This window comes from Petaurus breviceps, unplaced genomic scaffold, assembly GCF_028583685.1.
Source record: "Petaurus breviceps papuanus isolate PSGF00001 unplaced genomic scaffold, PetGlider_PUasm1.0 90994, whole genome shotgun sequence".
Classification (NCBI taxonomy): domain Eukaryota; kingdom Metazoa; phylum Chordata; class Mammalia; order Diprotodontia; family Petauridae; genus Petaurus; species Petaurus breviceps.
The window spans coordinates 8,080,295-8,101,917 of record NW_027187393.1 but is presented as its reverse complement, the minus strand read 5'-3'; the positions used below and the strand labels follow the sequence as shown (position 1 = coordinate 8,101,917).

Here is a 21,623-nt window from a genome sequence, read left to right as displayed (position 1 = left end):
AACCCAGGCCCTTAAAGAGATCATCCAAGAGTGTCGTATAACAGAAACAACAATGGTTTTACAGTTAGGTGGGACTTGGGTTCAAATCCCACCTCCAATATACTTACTACTAGTTAGTTGTGTAAGCACCCTTCCCCCCGCCTTAAACTTTGGAGTGTCAGTTTTTTAAAGTATTAAATGAGGATGACAGAAGATAAAGGTCACAAAGGTAGTAAAGGTAAGGCTCCACACCAAATCCTTCAACTTTAAATCCTGTGCTATTTCTACTATAAAATGTTGCCTTTTTTTTTTATTCAAAGCCATCCATAAACTGACCAAAATCTAAGGTTGGGTTTGAAAGACTTAAAATTCTGATCAAGGAAATGACCAATTGCATTTCCAGAGGACTGATGACAAAGCACCCTTGCCCATGTCCTGACAGTGAGCTGTTGAGATTTAAAATGCAGAACAAGACACAAATTTTTTCGCCAATGTACACAGTCAATGTATGAATTAGTTTTGTTTGACTGCCCAAATTTATTACAAGTTCTTTGTTAAAGGAAGCGGGAGTGAAAAAACATTTGCTCGTTGCAAAAAAATTTTAAATCTGCCTTTCTAGCCCCTCTTCTGTACCATCCCTATGTGAACTCTGCTACAAACTGTTCGAATCACTGTCTCCTGGGGCTTTGCTACCCACCTCTGCTAAAACCTTAGAATGGTCTTGTCTCTGTCTCTTTGGCTGTTGCAGCCCTATGAGACCCAGAAGACATTTCTCCCCACCAAAATCCTTGTGCTATCATATGGTTCAACATCAGAAACAAACATGGTTGGGGCGGCTAGGTGGCCCAGTGAGTAAAGCACTAGCCCCGGAGTCAGGAGGACCCAAGTTCAGTTCCAGCCTCAGACACTTAACACCCACACACAAAAAAACTAACCTTGGCAAGTTACTTAACCCCAACTGCCCTCCAAAAGGAAAAAAAAAAAGCCTACCAATAAACTTGGGGGGAAAAAATCTTAAAAAAAAAAAAAAAAAAGAAACAAACATGGTTTTATCAATGGAAATACCATTAAAGAAGATACATTGATTGCCCCCTGCCTTTCAGCTCTATCATAAGGACCAACAGGGAGAATAATGCCTGTCTAGTTAGAAGACCTAGTACGCCAGCCTCACCTTTATCACTGGTTGTGGGGCCGAGGGAATGTCATTTAACTTTTCTGGGCCTCAGTTTCTTCAACTCCATATTTAAGGGGCAGTCTGATGCCCCTTCTGGATCTAAATCTCTGATCCTGGGATCAGAAGGTCTTTCCATCTACTTTGCTGCTGGAATTTTCTTATATGTATTATTGTCTCCCCCAATCTAAAGGTGAGATCTTTTGAGATCAGAGATTACCTAGCTTTTCTGTTTGTGTGCCCAGTGTTTAGCATGCTATAAGTACTTAATAAATGCTATTCGTTCATTCTTGTAATAAAAGAATTCTTTCTGGTCTTGGAGTCAGGAAGATCAGGATTCAAATCTACCTTGGGATATAAACTAGCTATGAAACTCTAGGCAAACCAATTAAGAAATCTGTGCCCCCCCCCCCAAAAAAAAAATCTGTACGCTTCAGTTTCTCTTTCTGTAAAATGGAGAGGGATGGTACCTACCTCACAGTCATTAAGGGGCTGAAAGAAGCTTGTGTCTATAAAGTGTTTTGCAAGCCTTAAAGCCAAATGTGAGTTATAGTGGCATGTCAAGGCCTGGTTTATTTCTTCTTCTTCCAAGGATTACTTCCTCCTACTACTCTAGCTCATTTTATATCCTTTAAACTACATCACAGATGCAACTCTTGGCTCGATCTGAAGTAAGGAAGGGAAGGGTGTCACTGAGTTCAGCCAACTGAACATAATGGCTGTAGGATGAAAACCTTTGTCCCTGTCTTTGCTCCAAAGAAGACTGCTCCACTAATGCAGGGCCGGGTAGCTGTGAATTGGTTCAGTTATCACAGAAAGAAGAAACTAAACTGACTACAATGTCCACGCCCTTCCAACTCAGAGATCTAACTCACCGGTAGGTTTTTCACAGAGGTCAATGATACAAAAGAAAGGTCCCCAAACACCAAAATATTTTTAGCTGCAATTTTTGTAGCAGAGAAAAACTGGAAACAAAGTAGATGCCCATTGACTGAGATGGCCACTGAGGTATCTTTCAGTTCTCAAATCCCATTATTCTGTGATCTCAGAAATCACCTAAGAGGCAGTGTGTGGTATGAGGGATAGCACTGGATATGGAATATGTAGAGACCTGGGTTTGAATCTCCTTGTCTGAGACTTACTAGTTATGGAACCACCTCTGGCAAAGTCTTTTAAACTTTCCCAAGTTTCAAATTACTGCATAGGAATGTAATGGAACCTTACTAAGTTGTTTAAAAAAAAAAGGTAGGAAGAGGTAACCCATCCACCTGAAATGAGGAGCAGCACCAGGAAAACATAGAAAACAATGTAAATAGAAACACAACAAAATAATCAACTGAAACCTGAGACTGAGATGTATTGAGATTATAATTATACAAACTGAATCCCAAAGGGGAGAGAGATAACCAGGAAAACAATCTATACAATTGCAACAGAAATGTAAATTGAAAGAACAACAATAAATCAATCAAAACCAAATAAAGTAAAATTGTAATGAGGAGGTGTGGCCCTAAAGGACAGCTAGAAGGTTGTCCCTCCCTTCTTTTCAGAGGTGGGGGCCATGGCTGTGGAATACTGTACATACAGTCAAATATGCTGATTTGCAGATATGTTGTTATTTGGTTTTGCTGAGGTACATTTTCCCTCATCCCCTTCCTTTTTTATTCTTGATAACAAAGGATGGCTAGTAACATAGAGAAAGGAGGGATAAACTCAGATTTAAGGTGATATAAAAAACTTATCAGTAACACATTTTCAAAATTTTTAACAAAACAAAATTTTGCCCTCAAATTCAATTTCCTTAGTTTTAAGTCTTATGCCTGTACCTGGAGGTACCAAGGACTCCCTTATAAGTGTAGTACATTTCAAAAAATACTAGCACCAGCATAAGAGTCAGAGGCCGTTGGTTCAAATCCAACCTCCAACACTACCTATGTGACCATGGACAAGTCAATGCAATTCTTTGGGTCTCAGTTTGCTCATCTGTAAAATGAGGGAGTTGGACTAGGTGGCTTTTGTTCTAGCTCTAGAGGTAGGATTCTAAGATGTTCCTATGAACAAGTGGCTCTCAAAGGAAGAAACTCAAACTATCAGCAACCATATTTTAGAAACCTCCATGTCATAAACAAGAGAAATACAAATAAAAACAATTCTGAGATTCTATCTCATACCCACTAGATTAGCAAACATGACAAAAAAGGAAGATGACAATTACTGGGGAGGCTTTGGGAAACCTCAGTACATTATTTACTGTTGGTGGAGTTGCGACATTAAGCCACTATCCTAGAAAAAACACTAAAACTACACATACCTTTTGAGCAAGTGATACCATAATTAGCCCTATATACCCCAAAGAGATTAAGGAAAGAAGGAAAAGACCCTATATAGAAAAATACTTATGGCATCTTTACTTGTCCCAAAGAATTGGAAACTAAGGGGCTCATCAATTGGGGATGACAGAACAAATTATTGCATGTAAATGTCATGGAAAAATTCTCTCCATAGACAAACAAAACAGAGGTTTCAGAGAAACTTGGGAAGATTTGTATGAACTGATGCAGAATTTATACAATGACAATAACGTTGTAAAGACAAAAAGCTTTAAAAGACTTAAAAACTGATCAGTGCTACAACCAATTGCAACTCCAGAGACCAATAAGAAAGCATACCACCCGCCAGCTGAAAGAGAAGTGACAGACTCAAAGTGCAGAAGAATAAAGACATCTTTTATAATGTGGGGATTTGTTTTGCTTGACTATATTTGTTACAAAGATATTTCTGTTTTTTTCTCCCCACCCCCAATTTATAGCAAGGAGAGGAGAAGCTAGGGTTTCAAAATAATGACAAGAAAAAATGGTAATAGTCACTGAAACATTTACCAGAAGAAAAATAGAAGAGTAACCAAAAAGAAACAGACAAGCAGGAAAGTTTAGAAAGTTAAATGTTGAATTTGTTAAACTTGAAAAATAAGATGTAATATAAAGATCTCCAGTTTTATGTACAATCTTTCTTCTTGTTTCACTCTGTATATTGAAATTCCAATGTTATTTAAAGATAAAACAAACAAAAAAATAAAGATAAAACAATGACGTTTAAAAAAACCACCTAATTCTACATACTATTGCCACTTGCTAAGAAAATCTCTAAGAACTGCTAAAAAATGGACAAAGGGCCCCATCCACAAAGGAGCTACACCTTAGCCCCCAAGAATGACCCTTTCCAAGGCTCCCCATCTCTATTGCCACAAAAAGCTCTTTTCTTACTCCTTCAAGAGTTCCTGATATGGAGTCCCTTCCCTGATGGCTAATAATTTTCAGACTCTTTGAACTGCACTTGAGCATATGAAGACAGTTGTTGACAGTCCCACTGTGATAGTAATGGAATATAAAGATCCCCCGGTATTGGCTTGGTTTTCAAATTGATTGTGTTAAAACCCAGAGCTTGTTAATCCCACCTGTGGGATGGACTTGTTGATGTGAAAAGAGAGTCCTGAACTGGGAGGAGCTGGTGACTAGATTTGGAGAGACAAGAGAGAGGCAGAAGGACTTTTTGGAAGCAGCACCTTTGGAGATAGAGGGAAACTGAGAGGATTGCTGAGGGACACTTTGAGTTGCCCTGGACTTTTGAGACCTGCCCCCGGAGCTGCCAAGGACTGAGGAGACATGGCTGTTTTGCTGGTACTTTGTCTGTCTGTTTTGATGTTGTTTTGCCAGATTTGTCCACTGGTGAAAGACAGTCCTGTTGTTGAAGAAGTCCTGGAACCTGGCTTTTGGTTAAGAGCTCCTGAGACTGTCCTGCAGACAGAGAGTGAATACTGTCCACTGGTGAAGGACAGTGCTGTTGTTGCAGGGGTCTGGGAACCTTTCTGTTGGTTCAGAGCTACTGAGACTGTCCTGCAGACAGAGAGTGAATGCTGTCCACTGGTGAAGGGCAGTGCTGTTGTTGCAGGGGTCTGGGAACCTTTCTGTTGGTTCAGAAGCCCTGAAGAAGGATTTTCTTGTTGTATGTTTACAGAAATCCTGGGAGAGGGTTTTGCTAATGTTTTCAGGGGCTCTAGGATTGTTCTACAGACAGAGGATGAATTAATGAAGGGACTGGCAATGTATCTTGTGGCCTTGCTAAGCCTTGTCTCCCCAGGAACTAAGATTGCTGAGAACTTGCCTCCTGTCAAGATGAAGAAAAGACCTCCATTTGGGTATTAAGTGCCATGCTTAAACTTGATGTAACTCTGGGGTAGATTCAATTGTGATCCAGGGGTGGGGAACTTTTGACCTTTTTGTGTTCTATGGTTGAACAAATGAATGTACTTTACTTATGTTTGGAAACTAATCTCCATTTGAGAAGACGGACTTTGTGGTGGACTAAATGAAGGTACAGCCTAGGGGTGGAGTAGTATTTAGAACAGGGACTTTGTAATAGATTGAATGAATGGAAGGTCCTGGGGTGGGGTAGTACTTGGAGATTATTTAATCACCCTTAGTAAATGCTGTATTTTGAATGATGTCATGTTTTGATCTTCTCTGTTCTTGGTTTGTCACTGAGTAAAATGGAGAGCACCTATGCTGGTATTTTGAACCTTGGGAAGTTGCCTTTCCTTGGCATTACATTACATTACACCCACCTAGAATTCAATACTTTCATTGATATGGGAACTCCTTCAATGTTCCAGTCATAGCATTGCTCCCCATCCCTCTTTATGATAAGGCTGGGGGCAAAAAAATCATTACCTAGGACTACCCTCCTGTTACGAGCCTCCAGCAACAGAGGGCCATATATAACCAAGACCTTTCCAGCTAGGTAAAAATTTCACATACCTAAGTTCCTCAACAATCTTGGTTTGTGACTAAAAGTCACTTCCTTGAAATATATGGCATTAGAGGAAGACTTTAAGCCTTGCTATATAATAAGACCCCTTTTAGCAAAACTAAAAGGCAGAAAAACAGAAACATCCCACCCCCCAAAATTTTTAAAAGTTAACAGAACTTTAGAGATTTAGTCTTATTGCTTTATGTGTAAAGATCTAGAGGGGAAGTGTCCAAGTCACAAAGTGAGTTAAACGAAAGAACTTTTGATTTCTGACTGTTTGCTCTACACTAGACCCTGTTCCCACTACTACATCCCGTCCATGCCCTGCCCTACCCCACCTCACCAACCTGTAGCACGGACAGGCTTGTCTGCCCAGAAAGGCTCAGCTTTTCCTGTTCTGAGGGGTAGGCATTGAAGCGGTGCTCATACAGCCAGTCTCGGAGAATCTTTACAGATTCCTTTGGGAGGTTCCCCCTCCTCTTCCTCTTGCCTGCCTGGGTTAGATCCAGGGAGTTCAGCCCTTCCTCCTCACCCAGGTCACTGTCTGACATGCTTGGGCTGTCCAGGGTGCGTACAGGAGTCAAACCTGTGGTAGATATGAGAATGGAAGAAAAAGTCAGGGGCAAAAGAGAAATGAAACATCAGATCTCCACACTGTGCCCGGTCCTGTCCACCAATCACCCCCCTCCCTCCTCCAAGCCAATTTTAAAAACACTTTTATTTAAAATTTTGAGTTTCAAATTCTATCTCCTTCCCATCTCTCCTTGAGATGGTAAGCAATCAAATGTAGGTTATGCATGTACAATTATGTAAAATATTTCCATATTAGTCATTTTTTACAAGGACTTAGAATACAAAAAATGAAAGTGAAAAATGTCATGCTTCAGTCTGTATTCAATCAATATCATGTTTTCTCTGAAGGAGGATAATGCCCTTCATGAGCCCTTTGAGATCATCTTGGATCATTGTATTGCTGAGAACCGCTAAGCTATTCACAGTTCATCAAACAATATTGCTGTCACTGTGTACAACATTCTTCTGGTTTTGCTCACTTCACTTTCCTGTTAAGTCTTTCCAGGTTTTTTGAAATCATCCTGCTTGTCATTTCTTACAGCACAATAATATTCCATTAGAATCCTATACCACAGCTTGTTTAGCTGTTTCCCAGTTGATGGGCATCCCTTTGATTTCCAATTCCTAGGCACCACAAAAAGAGCTGCTATATAATAAGTCCCTTTCTCTTTTTTAGGATGTTTTTGGGATACAGACCTAGCAGTGGTACTCCTGGATCAAAGGGCATCAAGTTTTATAGCCCTTGGGACATAGTTCCAAATCGCTCTCCAGAATGGTTGAATCAGTTCACAACTCCAACAGTGCATTAGTGTCCCAGTTTTCCTACACCCCCTCCAATGTGTAAATTTTTCCTTTTTTTGTCATATTAGCCACTCTTGATAAATGTGAGGTGGTACCTCAGAGTTGTTTTAATTTGCATTTCTCTAATCAATAGTGATTTAGAGCATTTTTTCATATGACTATAGGTAACTTTGATTTCTTTGCCTATTCATATCCTTTGACCATTTATCAATTGAGGAATGACTTGTATTTTTATAAATTTGACTCGGTTCTCTATATTTGAGAAGTGAGGCTTTTATCAGAGATATTGCTGCAAAAATCCCCCCCTTTCTACTTTCCTTATAATTTTGGTTGCATTAATGTTGTTTGTGCAAAAACTTTTAAATTTTATATAATAAAAAATATCTGTTTTACATTTTGTAATGCTCTCTGTATCTTCTTTGGTCCTAAATTCTTCCTTTACTCATAAATCTAACATCAGATTTAATTCATTGTCACATACCCTAGGGAAACAAAGGAAGAGTGCTCAACCTCAATCTCAAAAGACATCATGGAAGGACCTTAAATGGATCACTTAAATCTAGGCATTGTTCTCAATAAATAACTATTATCTTACTAAAATCAATCACTGTTTCTTAGGTGCATATGCATGATATGCCCTAGTATTTCTTTTCCCATTGAATGGGAGGGGCACCAGAAGGTTGAGGAAAAAGATGAAGAGAACTTGATGGAATCCAAACCTTGTACACTTTGGAAGGGGGGGAGTGGAGGGAGGAACTGAGGCCCAGATAGAAGTGATTGGTCCAAGGTCACACAAAGAATTAGTAGCCAGGTCCTGATTCCAATCACACTCTAATAAACATGTATTAATATTAATTCTAATACCTTCCCTCTCTTAATTATTTCCTTTTTATCCTGTATATATTTGCTGTTGTATCCTCTATTTTGAGTGAGCTCCTTGAGGGCAGGGACTGTTTTTGTCTTTTTGTATCCCCAGTGCTCAATGAAAGTGCCTAGCACATAGGCACTTAATAATTTATTGACTGACTTATTAAGGACCTAGGATGAGTAAGGGACCTAGGGATTAAAAAAAAAAAGGTTACATTCTAAATAGGTAGAATCAACACCTAAATAGAGAAGTATATACATAAACATTTGAGGAAGGGAGCATTAACAACCAGGGGCATCGGAAAAGGCATTCTCTATCTAGGAGGTAGCACCTAAAATTAAGCCAAGGATTGATTCTAAAGCTATTAGTGAGCGGGGAGCAAACAGTTTATGGAAGTCTTGGGGAACTGCCTATTATACAAGTAAGAAGTCACCTGCCAAAATTCCTGAGTAGGCAGGTTTGGCTAAAATTTTGACCTCAAGCCTTTTCCAGGGTCTTTCCTGAATATACATATGTGTGTACAAACATACACACACACATCCTCCATTTGACTTCAGATATGTACATATAACTCTTAGAAATCTGGGTTTAAATGTTACTTCTGACACCCTGCATGATTTTGAGCAAGTCATCCTTTGGGCCCTCAGCTTTTTCCTTCAGTAAAATGGAGATGATATTTATGCTATTTCAGTGGTCTGAAGAGACCGTCTTTAGAAGGTATGACTAAGAATCCACTTTGCCATCAACAAAATTGAAGAATAAGACCTTTTTGTTGAAGTTGTCTCTCTATTCTAGGTACAAATATCTCCCACTGACCCATTCAGAATGACTGAATTGCGACTAAAGCCAACCTGAACCACACCTTGCTATCTGGACTTTAAGAGAAGAGTGGTGGAGACAGAGAGGTGAGCCAGGTGACAAAGATCAGGGCAGGCTAATACAAAAACTCACTGGGTCCCTCAAAGGAAATTCTGCACATCTAAAGCATCCTTTACCCCATCAGAGCAGGGAAACACCTAGTCCTAGACATTAACACTGACCAGAGGCAGTAGCAGAGCATGGAGAATTCCTGAGTCAAATGGAGAACTTCAAGAACCTCCAGAGTTGGCAGAAATACAAAAGTGATCCTAGATAAATGGGGGAATCGACAGACTTTGAGGCCCTGGGCTTCGTAATGTGGGGTTCATGAACTTTTTTTGAAATAATATTTTGACAGCTGTATTTCAGTATAACTGGTTTGCTTTTATGAATGTTTGCATTTTCTAATGCATTTAAAAACATTATGCTGAGAAGGAATCCATAGGTTTCCTCAGTCTGCTCAAGGGATCTATGACACAAAAAAAGTTAAGCACCCCTATCTTGGATAGAACAAAACCAATTTCCAGGACCAAGCAAAGGTGCTGTTCAAAGACCAAGGTTAGCAGGGCCTAAAGAACAAGAGATTAGAGACATTAACAGACTAAACCTGTACTGCATTGTTTCTTTGTGAATTATAAAACTGTCAATTATGTAGTGAGTGACCCTTAGTTCTTTCCCCTTCTAGGGCATTCATAATATAACCATAAGGTGGTGCTATTAAGTATGGAGTACTGTATAGCCTGTCTAGTACTTTGTCATTCCTGCTTGGTCGTAGCACAGGGCTTTACAAAATATGAATTGCTGAATTTAACAGAATGAAAGGCAATAAAAAATAAATGATATCTGTATACATATTCATCATTTGATCTTTTCACCACATGCCTCCACTGGTCGTTCTGTTATTATCATCCCATTTTACAGATTGGCAAATTGTGACTGAACAGATAAAGAAGCTGTAATTTGCCTATGCCATACAGAATAAGATGGGATTCAAATCAAGATCTGTCCACATCCACTCCCTCTCTGATCTGTTAAGATTCTAGTCCTGCCTGTGACTTAGGGCAAAAACCATGACATCTCTGGATTTCAATTACTCTATCTGTAAAAATGAGAGGTTTCAATTAGATAATTCAAACTGGTCAAACCTCCATCCTCCTTCCTCACAGAAGAGAGAGGTACACACGGAATTCTCAAAACTAAGATTCATAGAAAAAATAGAAAGGGAAAGAGAAAACAAAGAAAAACTGGAAAATTGACATCAAACCGTCAGAAACAGGCCCCTCCCACTCCCCCACAAAGGAAGCCTCCAGCTCTGAATTCCTTTGGGGTGTTTTATCTGTTTGCTTTAGAAAAAAAAAAATCCTGGCTTTCATCCCCATCCCCAAGGCAGGCCCAGAAGATGTGTTTCCCTACCCAGAGAGCTTGATCTTAATCCCATAAGAAAGTGAAGTCTTCTCAGCTCATCTCCTACCCTCACCCCATCCCCCCCTTCGAGGACAGAGATATTTTCTTGGGCAATGACAAGAGGGAAGCTAGGAAGGGGGTAGAAGGAGGGAGGAATTAAAGTTTGCTCGAGGTTATCTTGTACAAATTCTCTCTTGGCCTCCAGACTGCATCTGGTAAGAAGTAACAGCAAGGCTGTGGACTGTGTCGGAATTCTTCTTCCTCCACCACCACCACCACCATCCCTCCTTCCTTCCAGCTCCCACACCAAATACAGAGAGATCCAACATCCACCCCCTACCCCAAACAACTTACACTCACAACTCCTAACAACTGTCACCAACAGCTCACACCAACATTACTAGAGGATACTAAGATTCCCATTGGCCAGGGAGTTCTATAAAGTTTTTCTTCCTCCCAGTGCTTTGCACGGTGGGCCCTAAATCAGCTTTTGTTCAATGCATAGATACACACTGACTCCCACAGAAAGGACACCTGCCTGATAAACACATATTCCCAACTTTCCCAGGGACACACACTCTCACAATTCTTGACAACTCACAGCAACTTTATTTCCAGACTAGCGGCTTCGAGGATCTCCCCCGCAGTGCTCTGCACACAATAGGCACCGAAACAGCATACAGAGATGTCATTCACCTGCACGACTTACCCATGCCACTTTCACAAGAACGGTCTCACGAGAGGCCCCCACAACTTTCACACTCGTGCACTCACACACACCCCCCTTTGTATAAAAACACACTTGCACACAAAGCCCACTACAAGCTCTGCTGAAATACAGCTCCTGAGGCGCCCAGGCCAGGAAAGTGGTGAGCACATGGCTTGGGGGCGGGGGAGAGGCCTTAGACGGGGAGAAGGGGGCTCCCCCAGGATGGGGGGCGACCCCAACAGAAACTGAAGCAGAGAGAGCTCGAAACCTCACACACACACAAACTCCACTTCCCCAAAACTGCGTCCTCGAATTACCCCCAGACTAGACCCTGGGGAACTAAGGCCACCCCTCTCCAAGTCAGGGGCAGGGGGGGGGCGGTGTGTGGGAAGGGTAAGAGAATGGGGGGAAGGGGCTTTCCGTGAAAGGGGCGGGAGAAGGGAAGGTGGATGGAGAAGAAAGAAAACTCACGTGTCCAAAGGCAGAAAAAAGTTTCCTTGCCACCCCCCTTTTCCCGGGGCTTGAAGCCGGCGTCCTTAGGGTCCCCCTCAGTATCAGGGTCGTGGTTCGGGGGACAGGTCTGGGCTTTAAACCAGTCCCCCCTCCCCGGGACCGGGCTCCATGTTGGCCGTCCCCGACCCCCTTGAAAGGTTGCGTGGTCCCCGGACTGGGCAGGTCTGGGGGGTTTGGGGAGGTTGCGGGGGGGAGCGCCGGCTCCGAGAGGGGAGGGGGCCGCCAGCCCCGAGCCCGAGAGGGACGGATGGACTGACGGACGATGGGAGACAAGAGTTTTCTTTGTTCCAAAGAAGCAGGAACTTGCGCGGGCCGAGCCCGCCCCCGTGTCCCTCTCCCCCGGCCCGGGCCCGCCCGCCTCCGCACCCCCCCCTCGGGCTGTCACAGAAAGCCACTTCCCACGCCCCCACCCCGCGCGGAGGGTCCCGGGTGCGGGGGGGAGGGGGGATGTGGGCAGGGGGAGCGGGCGCTGGGGGTGGGGGCGCGGACAAAGGTGCCTCCGCCGCCTCGGCCGGCCCGGGGGAGGCTGGAGGGAGCCCCCTCCCCCGCCTCCAGGCTTGCACGCGCACGGCTTGCACGCGCACACGCTCCCCGCCCCCGCGCACACACACACAAACTTTCCCACTTCTCGGTCTCCTTCCTCGCCGTTGCCCGGCCTCACTTTTCCGAGCAGCCTTCATGTCCACGCGGGTCCCTCGGCTCCGGGCCCGGGGTATGGCTTGGGGGGATGCGGGGTGTCGCAAGAAGCAAGCAGGCTCGGGGGGCGGCGCGGAGGAGGGGGCTCCGGGGGCTGCGCTCCCTGCTGACACACGCTCTGACAGCTCCCAGGCTGGAAACCACCCCGGCGGCCTGACGTCAGATCCCCTCCCCGCGCCCCCTCCTCCAGTCCCTGCCCGCCCCCCCAGGATGCCCCTCCCTCCTTCCCCGCCCCCCGACCCGACCGGGACCCCAAACCAACTAACGCCCAGCCCCTTGGCGGGGGGGGAGGGGGAAAAACTCTGAGGTCACGGGGAAAGGAGTTGGGGGTAGCCAGGACACAGCTGGGGGCAGGACTTGCGAGTTCAGCTGCCATCACCCCCTAGCGCTTCTGAGGTCTCGGGGATTTGGGGGGCACAGTACCTGGATAAAGGTGGATCCCCCGCGTGGTCTGGGGCGAGGCAGCGCCGCTCGGTGGACAGAGCCCTGTGGTCGGAAGCCGAACCTCGGTTCTGAGTGCCGGCTCAGTCTTTGCTGGTAGGAGAGGGATTCGGGCTAGTCCCTCTCTGCGCCTCAGTTTCCTCTTCTGTTCAGTGAGGCAGTAGGCTGCCTTCTCGCAACTCTTTGGTTTAACCACCTTTTAAGCAAGGGTTGTTCCTGCCTTTTGTTGGGGCGGGGGGGGGGGTACGAATTCAGACACTTCGCACCCCCTCCTTCAGCAAACAAACCAGACTTGACCTCTAAGAAGGTATTCTCTCCAGCTCTCCGTTTTCTCCACCTCCACCTCCACCCCGCCACCGGCGCGGAGTTTAGAACTCCCTGGTGCGCGAGAAATGCGTGGACTTCAGAAACAAGTTTTATTAAGCCGCTGCTAAGCAGCAGATAGTTGGGGCTTAACCTTTCTTGAATTGAATGAGTTCCATTCAATTAAACTAGAGTTTAAGAAGTGTAAAGCGTGGTACTAAGTACGCCAGATACAAAGCCAATTTAAAATAAGCCCTCATGGAGCTTACATTCTATTGGCTAGAAGTATTCCCCAGTATCTCTAAAACATCGCCCTTCTTGTACCCTCTTTGTCCTAGAGGCTTCCTTTGCTTATAAACACAAAGTCTAAACCTGAGCTAGAGTCTAAACCCCTAGTTAGAGCTAGAGGAGAGATAACTCGAGTCTACACCCCTCAAAGTCGAGGTCAATGAAGAGGCATTGAAGTCCACTTAAAAGCTGGGAGGGAAATCAGAGATGGAGACGGTGTGGTGAAAAAAAATATTGCACCTAGCATCAGAGGATAGGCTTTGGAATCCCTGCCCTGCCTTCTGTACCACCTTGGACCACTCACTTAAGCTCTCTGGGCCTCAGCTGTCACATCTGTAAAATCGGATTAGATAACCAGGAATTGATTCCTTAGGTCATCTGGACCAACTCTTTCATTTATTGAAGTCGAAACTAAAGCCCAGAAAATTACTAAGTCACATAGCTAATGACTGACGATACCCAACAAGTTGGTGGCGGACGAGCTATAAGGTCTAGAATCCTAGTTACAAGTGATACTGGACAAGTCATTTCCCCCTCTCTGGGTTTCAGTTTCATTTATGTCAAATGAGAGGGTTGGTTTAAATAGTATCTGAGATCCCTTTTACTTGTAAATCTTTGATTCAAACTCACACCAGTCCAGTCTATCATCCAAACAGTGCCAAAACAAATCGACTAAAAATACAGGTCACTACCTTGATCAAGAACTTTCAGTGGCTGCTTATTGCCTCTAGTACAAAATAGAGAATCGTCAATTTGGCATTTAAAGCCCTTGATGAGCTCTCTCTAGCCTACCTTTAGCAGCTCATTGCACCCCACTCCCTTTCACATATTCTGTGTTCCAATCTAACTGGCTCTTATTTTCTCTGGAACCTGGAATTCTGTTTCCTGCCTCCGTCTTTTTGAAGGCTGTCTCTCCCATTCCTCCCCAACCCCCCCCCCAAAACCCCCAAACCTGGAATATATTTCTTCTTTCACCTTCACTACTTAGAATGCTGCTTTTTCTTCAAGTCTCAGTTCCATGTGCCATTGCAAATCCCCTGGGAATGCTTTACTGATTGAGTTAACTGTTAGGGTTTTCTCCCACCTCAAATTATCCTGAATGTGCTTCTCTGTTTATCAAAACACTTAATGAATACTTATTGGATTGAATGGATGATCCCATAGGCTCCAACCTCTGGAGGCAGGTCTCTTTCTCCTAACCTTAATCCCCATCCCCCAAACACACACAAGTACCTAATAAAAATGATCGGACTTCTTCACACATTGTTCAGGGAAAGGGAGGATAGAATAGATGGAAAAGCAAATTATAAAAAGCAAAATACAAAGACGTTATTTCTAGGCTGGACCACAGGAAAAAAAAAGTTATTGGAATGGGAGAATAGACACTGCTCTCCCCCTTCTTCCTGGTAAATTTTAGAATTTAGAATTAAAAATTATATTCTTCAAGAGTAATTAGTGTGCCCCTAGGCTAGGAATCTGGAGCTTTGGGTTCTAATCTCAGCTCAGCTATAGACTTCTTGGGTGGCTTGATTTCCTCTCTTTTAGCCTCATTTTCCTCCCTAGTGAAATGGGGATAACAGTCCAGCTTCTATTGGGCAAAAGCTAGGAAATTGTCACCCACAAGTCCTTTAGTAGGGAAGGGGGTGGGGTGATGCTGTCTTTGGACCTCCTCTCTCCCCGATCTAAACACTGATCTTCCTGGCACACCAAAGCTGCTCTCCCAATCAGATCATAGGGGGCTTAACAGATTCTAATCAGCATTTGTGAGACCACCCCGGGGGTGTTAATTTAAAGATTGTTTGGAGAGATTTAGAGGAAACTTCAATTCTTCTCTTCAGCCTCCTTTTAGCACCTGGTAAAGACTATTGTCCTCTGGAGTCCTGGGAAATTTAGACCGGAAAAGTCAGAGCCCCTTAGATCATCAGAGTACCCTTTCCCCTCACAAACTTTGCAGGAAATTGAGGCTCAGAGAGTTCTCTTTCAACCCTTAAATTCTACAAGGAAGGTTTTCTATATTTTTGCTGTGTTGTCCTATGCAAGTAAGTCACTTTATTAATGTCTTGGGTTAGTCACTTAAATTCATTGGGCCTCAGTTTCCTCACCTGTAAAATAAGAGGGCTGGTCTAATCTTCAGATTAGAGATCTCTGATTCCATGATCTCCCAACACTTACAATACATATTAGGGAAGCTTTTCTGTACTTTTGCTTGTGTGACGCAAGGCAAGTCATTTTGATTTACTTTCCCCATCAGTAAAATGAGGGGATTGCATTAACTTTGGCTTTGGGACAAATAATAAGGAGAGAGAGTGCTTATTTAGTGCTTTAAGGTCTGCAAATATAAAAGCAGGTACTATTATTATCTCCATTTTCCAGATGGGGATACTGAAGTAGGTGGTGTTTAAGTGACTTGCCCAGAGTCATACAGTCAGTAAGTACCTGATGGGGAAATGTGAACTCAGATTTTTTCACTGTAGGTCCAGCACTCTGTCTACCCTCTGTACCACCTAGCTGACTTCTTGCTGGAGTTGGTATCCAGGCCTAGTCTTAAAAGGGTGGCTCAGATTTCAACAGTTAGAGGTAGGGGAAGGAGAAAAGGTAAAAGCTGGGAGGACTCAGGACCTTTGGCTAATGGAGCCCTCATTTCTCCTGGAGGATTTAGAGCTTAGCAAGGTACATCTCTATCCTTCCTCTGTGAGGCCCAGTTCAAGCTTTACTGCCGTCCTGGGAATATCATGTTGTCCATTCAAAAGCTGGGGGGAAACCCAACCCAACCTGGAGCACCTGGGGTCAGAGGCTTGTGAAACAGAGTAGAGGGAGGGTGGGGAGGGGACGCTCGGGAGAGGGGTTTCATGGCAGAAACCCAGGCTCGCCACCTGGTTTGAGATGTCTGATGTCCCTGTGGGCCACATACACAAAATGGCTGCACTTCCCAGGGCAGCCATTTTAGAAAGCCTGAACTAGAAATGAAGCTCCCTTAGCAATCAGAATCCTAGAATAGGAGGGGTCCTAAGACATCAGGAAACACTAGGTGCCTTAGCCAGCTTCAGGGATCAGTCATCTCAGGGTCTGGAGGGGATACTCCTCCAATCTCCAAAATCAAATTATAATTCAGTCTAATTCTTAGCATGAGCAGAAAACCCTTCTAAGAGACAGAGGGGAAGAGAAAGGATCTCACAAACAACTCTTGAAACCTTTGAGGGGTAGCTAGGTGGCGCAGTGAATGGAGCACAGGCCCTGGAGTCAGAAGGACCTGAGTTCAAATATGACCTCAGACACTTCACACACACATACAACTAGCCTGCGTGACCTTAGGCAAGTCACTTAACCCCAATTGCCCTACCTTCCCCCTCCAAAAAGCAAAAAAAAAAAAAAAAAGAAACCTTAAAGAAAATTGGGAACCTTTGCCTAATAAAAGCTGTCTCATAATCCTCCTCCAGGCCTGGAGCCCTGAGTCCCCCTGTGGGTGACTTTGGCCATATCAGCCAAGCTTGTTGAACCTCAGTTTTCTCATCTGTAGAAAGGGCTTAAAAACCATGTCTATCACAGCATGGACATGTCATTAGCATCAAATGAGATCACTGATGAAGTGTTCCATAAATTCTAATTTTTATCTTCCTTTTGTCTTTCTGTACCTTTCTAATAAAAGGTAGGTCCCTGTGACCCACACCAGATTCCCATAGGCTGTGTGACCTTGGAACAGCTGCTTTAATCTTTCAGTAACCCAGGAATCTGAGACTTTAAATTGTAGAGCTGTTTCCTTTCTGCACTGGTAAAGAGAGTTGCTCACCAGGGACCTCTCTATGTTAATGAAAACAGGTCCAGGTTTCCAGTTCAGAAAGGAAAAAAAAAGCCAACCTTTTTTTTTAATACATAATTTTTTATTTTCATTTCCCCTTCATCAGTGATCTATAAGATCTCCCAGAAGCAATCCCAGAGCTCTCCAGAGATTGTTCCTGATCATCCCTCTCAGGAGGCAGAGGAAGATCACAAGAAAACATATCTGAGATAATAAAAACAATAGCTGAAATTTATATAGCTCCCTAAAGAGCTTTATGGGCAGTCATGTCATTGATCCACTCCTTTTATAGTAAAACATTTTTTGGAAGGATTGTTAGATTTAATCAGTTAATCAAAAAACATTTATTAAGCACTTACTAGGTGCTAAGTATGGCATGATTCCAAGATCATTCAAGATCAGAGGACCCAGGATAGAATCTCTGCTCTAACACTTACCTACCCAAGTGACCCCTGGAAAGTTAATTAACCTCTCTGGGCTTTTGTTTTCGTGTCTCTAAAATGAAGGATTTGGACTAGATGGCTTCTGAGGCCAGCTCTACCTTCATGATCCTTACAAGAACAGCCCTAAGTGACTGGGAAATTCAGTTCAATAAACATTTTTTGAAGCATTTCTTATGTGCCCTACTCAACAAAAATGAAGCCTCGGGGAAGCTTGCAGTGTAATGGGTGTGAAGGGGGTATGAAGGGGCAGGGGGGTTGTGAAGGGAAGGGGCAGATAGCTATTAGTATAAGGCTGAATGGAATCCAGGGAAAAGAGCCAAAATACTGGGAGGAAATTTGAAGGAGAGATCACTTTCATGGTATGAGGTTTTTTTTTTGGGGGGGGGGGGTTGGGGGGTAGAGGAAAGGAAGGGAGAAAAGGAAGTCTTTTGAATGAATGAACAAAAAGCATTTATTAAGTGTTGGCACCTTGCTAAACCCCAGGGATACAACTTCAAAATCTGGAGAGCCTCTGTCCTCAAGGAATTTACAATCTAATCTAATCTAAAAAGAGATGTTTGGGTCTGGTGGCCAAAGCTAGGTGTTTTGCCAAGAAGTCACATGGATGGTTACCTGTTTTTGTACTGTCTGGTACATAGCAATTGATTCACATATGCTTATGAATCAATAAGCAGTTACCAAGGGCTTAGTCTCAGGTACTTTGTCACTGGGGACAAGAAAAAAGAAAAATAGCCCTTGCTCTCAAGGATTGTATATTCTAATGTATTTAAATAGGTAGAAATAATTCAAGATACACTTGGAATAAATGGAAGCTAACCTTAGTGGAGAAGGCACTAACAGTTGAGGAGAATTGAACAAGGTCTGTAGCAGAAGGTGGCATTTGAACTGATTCTTGAAGGAAGCCAGGTATTCTAAGAGGAAGAAGTGAGGAGGGGGCATGGGAGACAGCCAGTGCAAATGCTGGGAGGCTAGAGATAAGAGAGTTGAGCTGAATTAGAGAATGGGTGTTGGGAAGTAAGGTTTAGGATAGTAAGGGGCCAGGATGGAAAGAGCCTTTTGTGTCTGACAAAAGAGTTTCGTGTGATTCTGGCGATAATAGGGAGCCACTGGAGTTTTTTGAGAGTGTGTGTGTGTGTGTGTGTGTGTGTGTGATGGTAAGACCTAACTATGCTTTGGGAAAATCACTTTGACAGCTGAGTGAAGGAAGTACTGGAATGGGAAAGAGATGTAAAGCCCAGAGACCAATGAGGAGCACTATGGTAGGTGATGAAGGCCTGAACCAGCGTGGCTGTATTAGTAGGGAGGTAGAATCAGGTGACACACAGAAAGATAGAAATGACAAATTTAGCAGCTGATTGGATATGTGGAATGAGTGTGGGTGAGGAGATGACGACACCCAGCTTGTGAACCCAGAAGTATGGAAGACAGGTGGGCCGGCGGTATGGACAGGTTGAGTTTGAGGTGCCTAGACTATGGGTACCTGTTTTCATTCTAGCTGTTGCATGTTGTCTACTCCATGTGGATGTGAGCGTCTTTTGCTCACATTCCTTGTATCTCTAGCACTTGGCACAATGCCCGACACACTTTATTGTTGTTGTTTAGTCACAGTTGGCTCTTCATGACCCCATCTGGGGTTTTCTTGGCAAAGATAACTAACATAGTTTGCCATTTCCTTCTCCAGCTCATTTTACAGATGGGGAAACTGAGGCCAACAGAGTTAAGTGACATGCCTAGGGTCACATAGCTAGTGTCCAAGACCAGATTTGAACTCATGAAAAGGAATCTTCCTGACTCCAGACCTATCTACTGTGCACCAACTATCTGCCCTACCTGGCATGCAGTAGGCACTTAAAAAAATGTTTATTGACTGATATCCATTTTGAATTGACCAACAGGCAGTTGATGATTTAGAACTGGAAAATTTCAGGACAGAAACTCTGGATTGGCATTGTCATTTTATGTATGTGTTAATGTATTGTATATGTCACAAGTGTTGTCCCTAGGTAGAATGTGAGCTTCCTGAAGGTAGATTCCAGCTTATTTTTCTGTCTACACAGTGCTTTGAGCATAGTAAGTGTAATAAATGCTTCATCCATTCATATACAGATCTGAGAGTCATTTTTATACCTTCATTTTATAGAACTGTTAGCTATTATTGTGATTATGATGAATTTAGAAAAGTGACCTATTTTAAGCTGGAAGAATCTTTACAGGATACACAAGTCCAAACCCCTCATTTTATAGATTCTGAGGTCCAGAAAGGGGTTAGTGACTTGGGTGAAACGAAACTATTTCAACATTTATTTCTTCATGCTCTGTAGGTAATAGTGCCCCTACATTTCAGGGGTGAGTTTTCTCCACCTGTTTTCTAGCTTTTTCCAGGTGCTTAATGGTCTGAAAAAGGCTACCCAGGTTTTGGTGAAGCTCCCACAGGAGAGTTTGGGCCAATGGCCTTACAACCTGAAGGCAAGTGTGTCCTAGGTATGTTATGTGATTACAATTCAAGTAGAAGCCAAGCCCCAAGGTGAGAAGAGAGAGGTGGGGTCACTCAGGAAAAATTTCCAGAGGGTGAAGGTGGTCTGGAAGGGGTCAAGATGTCAGCAGGGAGAACCAGAATTAAGCAGAAATGGCAAATGGCAAAGTTCAGAGGGATGGATAGGGAGGAGACTGGCAGGAGGCAGAAAGGTAGGATCAAGTTCCCCAGAGGCATTACTAGCTAGGCCCGGATATTATTGGAAATAGGCAATTCTTGATTTATGTAAATTTGCATCATGCAAATTTAACTTTGAATAAAGAATCCACATTCCACATTCCAAATACCTATGCTGTCTTTACTGTACAGTACTGTGCTCTCCCTCTATCCACTCCTGCCCCTCAGCTCTCTCACCCCCACAAACTCCCCCTAACCCCCCCCAAAAAAGCCCTCAAAGTGAAAACAAAACAGAGACTCAGAGACCACCACTACCTCCACTGCCACTGATATGCTAGGGTTAAATATGAGGCTAATTCAAAGTTGTCTTTCACTGAGTAGAGGTACTGTGATCTGTGAAAGCAGGCCTCCCCCATCCTCCTTCTCGGCTCTCTGGTTCTTTTTTTTTTTTTTTAAGAGACTGGGGAGGCAGGGCAATTGGAGTTAAGTGACTTGCCCAAGGTCACACGGCTAGTAAGTGTTAAGTGTCTGAGGCTGTATTTGAACCAGGTCCTCCTGACTCCAGGGCCAGTGCTCTATTCACTCACTGCTCCACCTAACTGCCCCCTGCTCTCCAGTTCTCTACCTCCTACCCTCAAGTACTTAAGTTGTAGCTAAGATAAGCAACTGGGGCTGTGTTCCAAGGCTGGGAACTAGTACTATCCTGAGGATACTTCCTCTTTCCATCCTAAATTGCTTTATTCCAAGGGGACTTCCACCCTCTCTACTTATTCCCCACCCACCCACCCACCCTGTTCCTAAAGTGTTAGCAGCAGTAACTTCAGCAGAGAGCTGGTAAGCCTACAACTCCTTGAGTATTCCAGATACCAAAATTTCTAGTTATATTTCTGCTGGTGTGTTTAAAGTAGCTTGAGATGGCCTGGGAATGGGTCTCCTTTAAACACAAGCAGACTGAGGAATCAAGAAATAGGTAAGAATAGTAAGGGGGTGAGTGATCAGGCTAGCACTGTACATAAGGTCAGGAATTTGTTCAAAACTTTTTTTTTAGAGGGGGGAGGGCAGGGCAATTGGGGTTAAGTGACTTGCCCAAGGTCACAAGCTAGTATTAAGTGTCTGAGGTCGGATTTGAACTCAGGTCCTCCTGACTCCAGGACCAGTGCTCTTTTCACTGTGCCACCTAGCCACTCCACTTGTTTAAATCTTGATTCTGCTACTATATACCTTTGGATGAATTATATTGCCTAAGCCTCAAGTTTCCTCATCTGTAAAATGGGAGGAGGGTGGAAAAGATAACTTCTCAAGTCCATTCTAGATCTAATTCCTA

General features: G+C 43.6%; 1 protein-coding gene across 2 annotated transcripts in view; it reads right to left on the bottom strand.

Annotated features, from left to right (window-relative positions):
* The window catches only part of TGIF2 (TGFB induced factor homeobox 2), a 33,259-nt gene extending 20,740 nt beyond the window's left edge, over window positions 1–12,519 (bottom strand). Inside the window, exons 1-2 of one of the 2 annotated variants that reach the window (XM_069077643.1) lie at window positions 12,344–12,519; window positions 6,304–6,542 (exon numbers count right to left, since the gene is read on the bottom strand). In XM_069077643.1, the coding sequence (XP_068933744.1) occupies window positions 6,304–6,542; window positions 12,344–12,362 (258 nt within the window). In that variant the 5' untranslated portion in view covers window positions 12,363–12,519. Of the gene's footprint in view, window positions 1–6,303; window positions 6,543–11,640; window positions 11,979–12,343 lie in introns of those variants that run through there. The other variant, XM_069077644.1, reaches the window with a different exon arrangement.
* Between the last annotated feature and the right edge of the window lie 9,104 nt (window positions 12,520–21,623).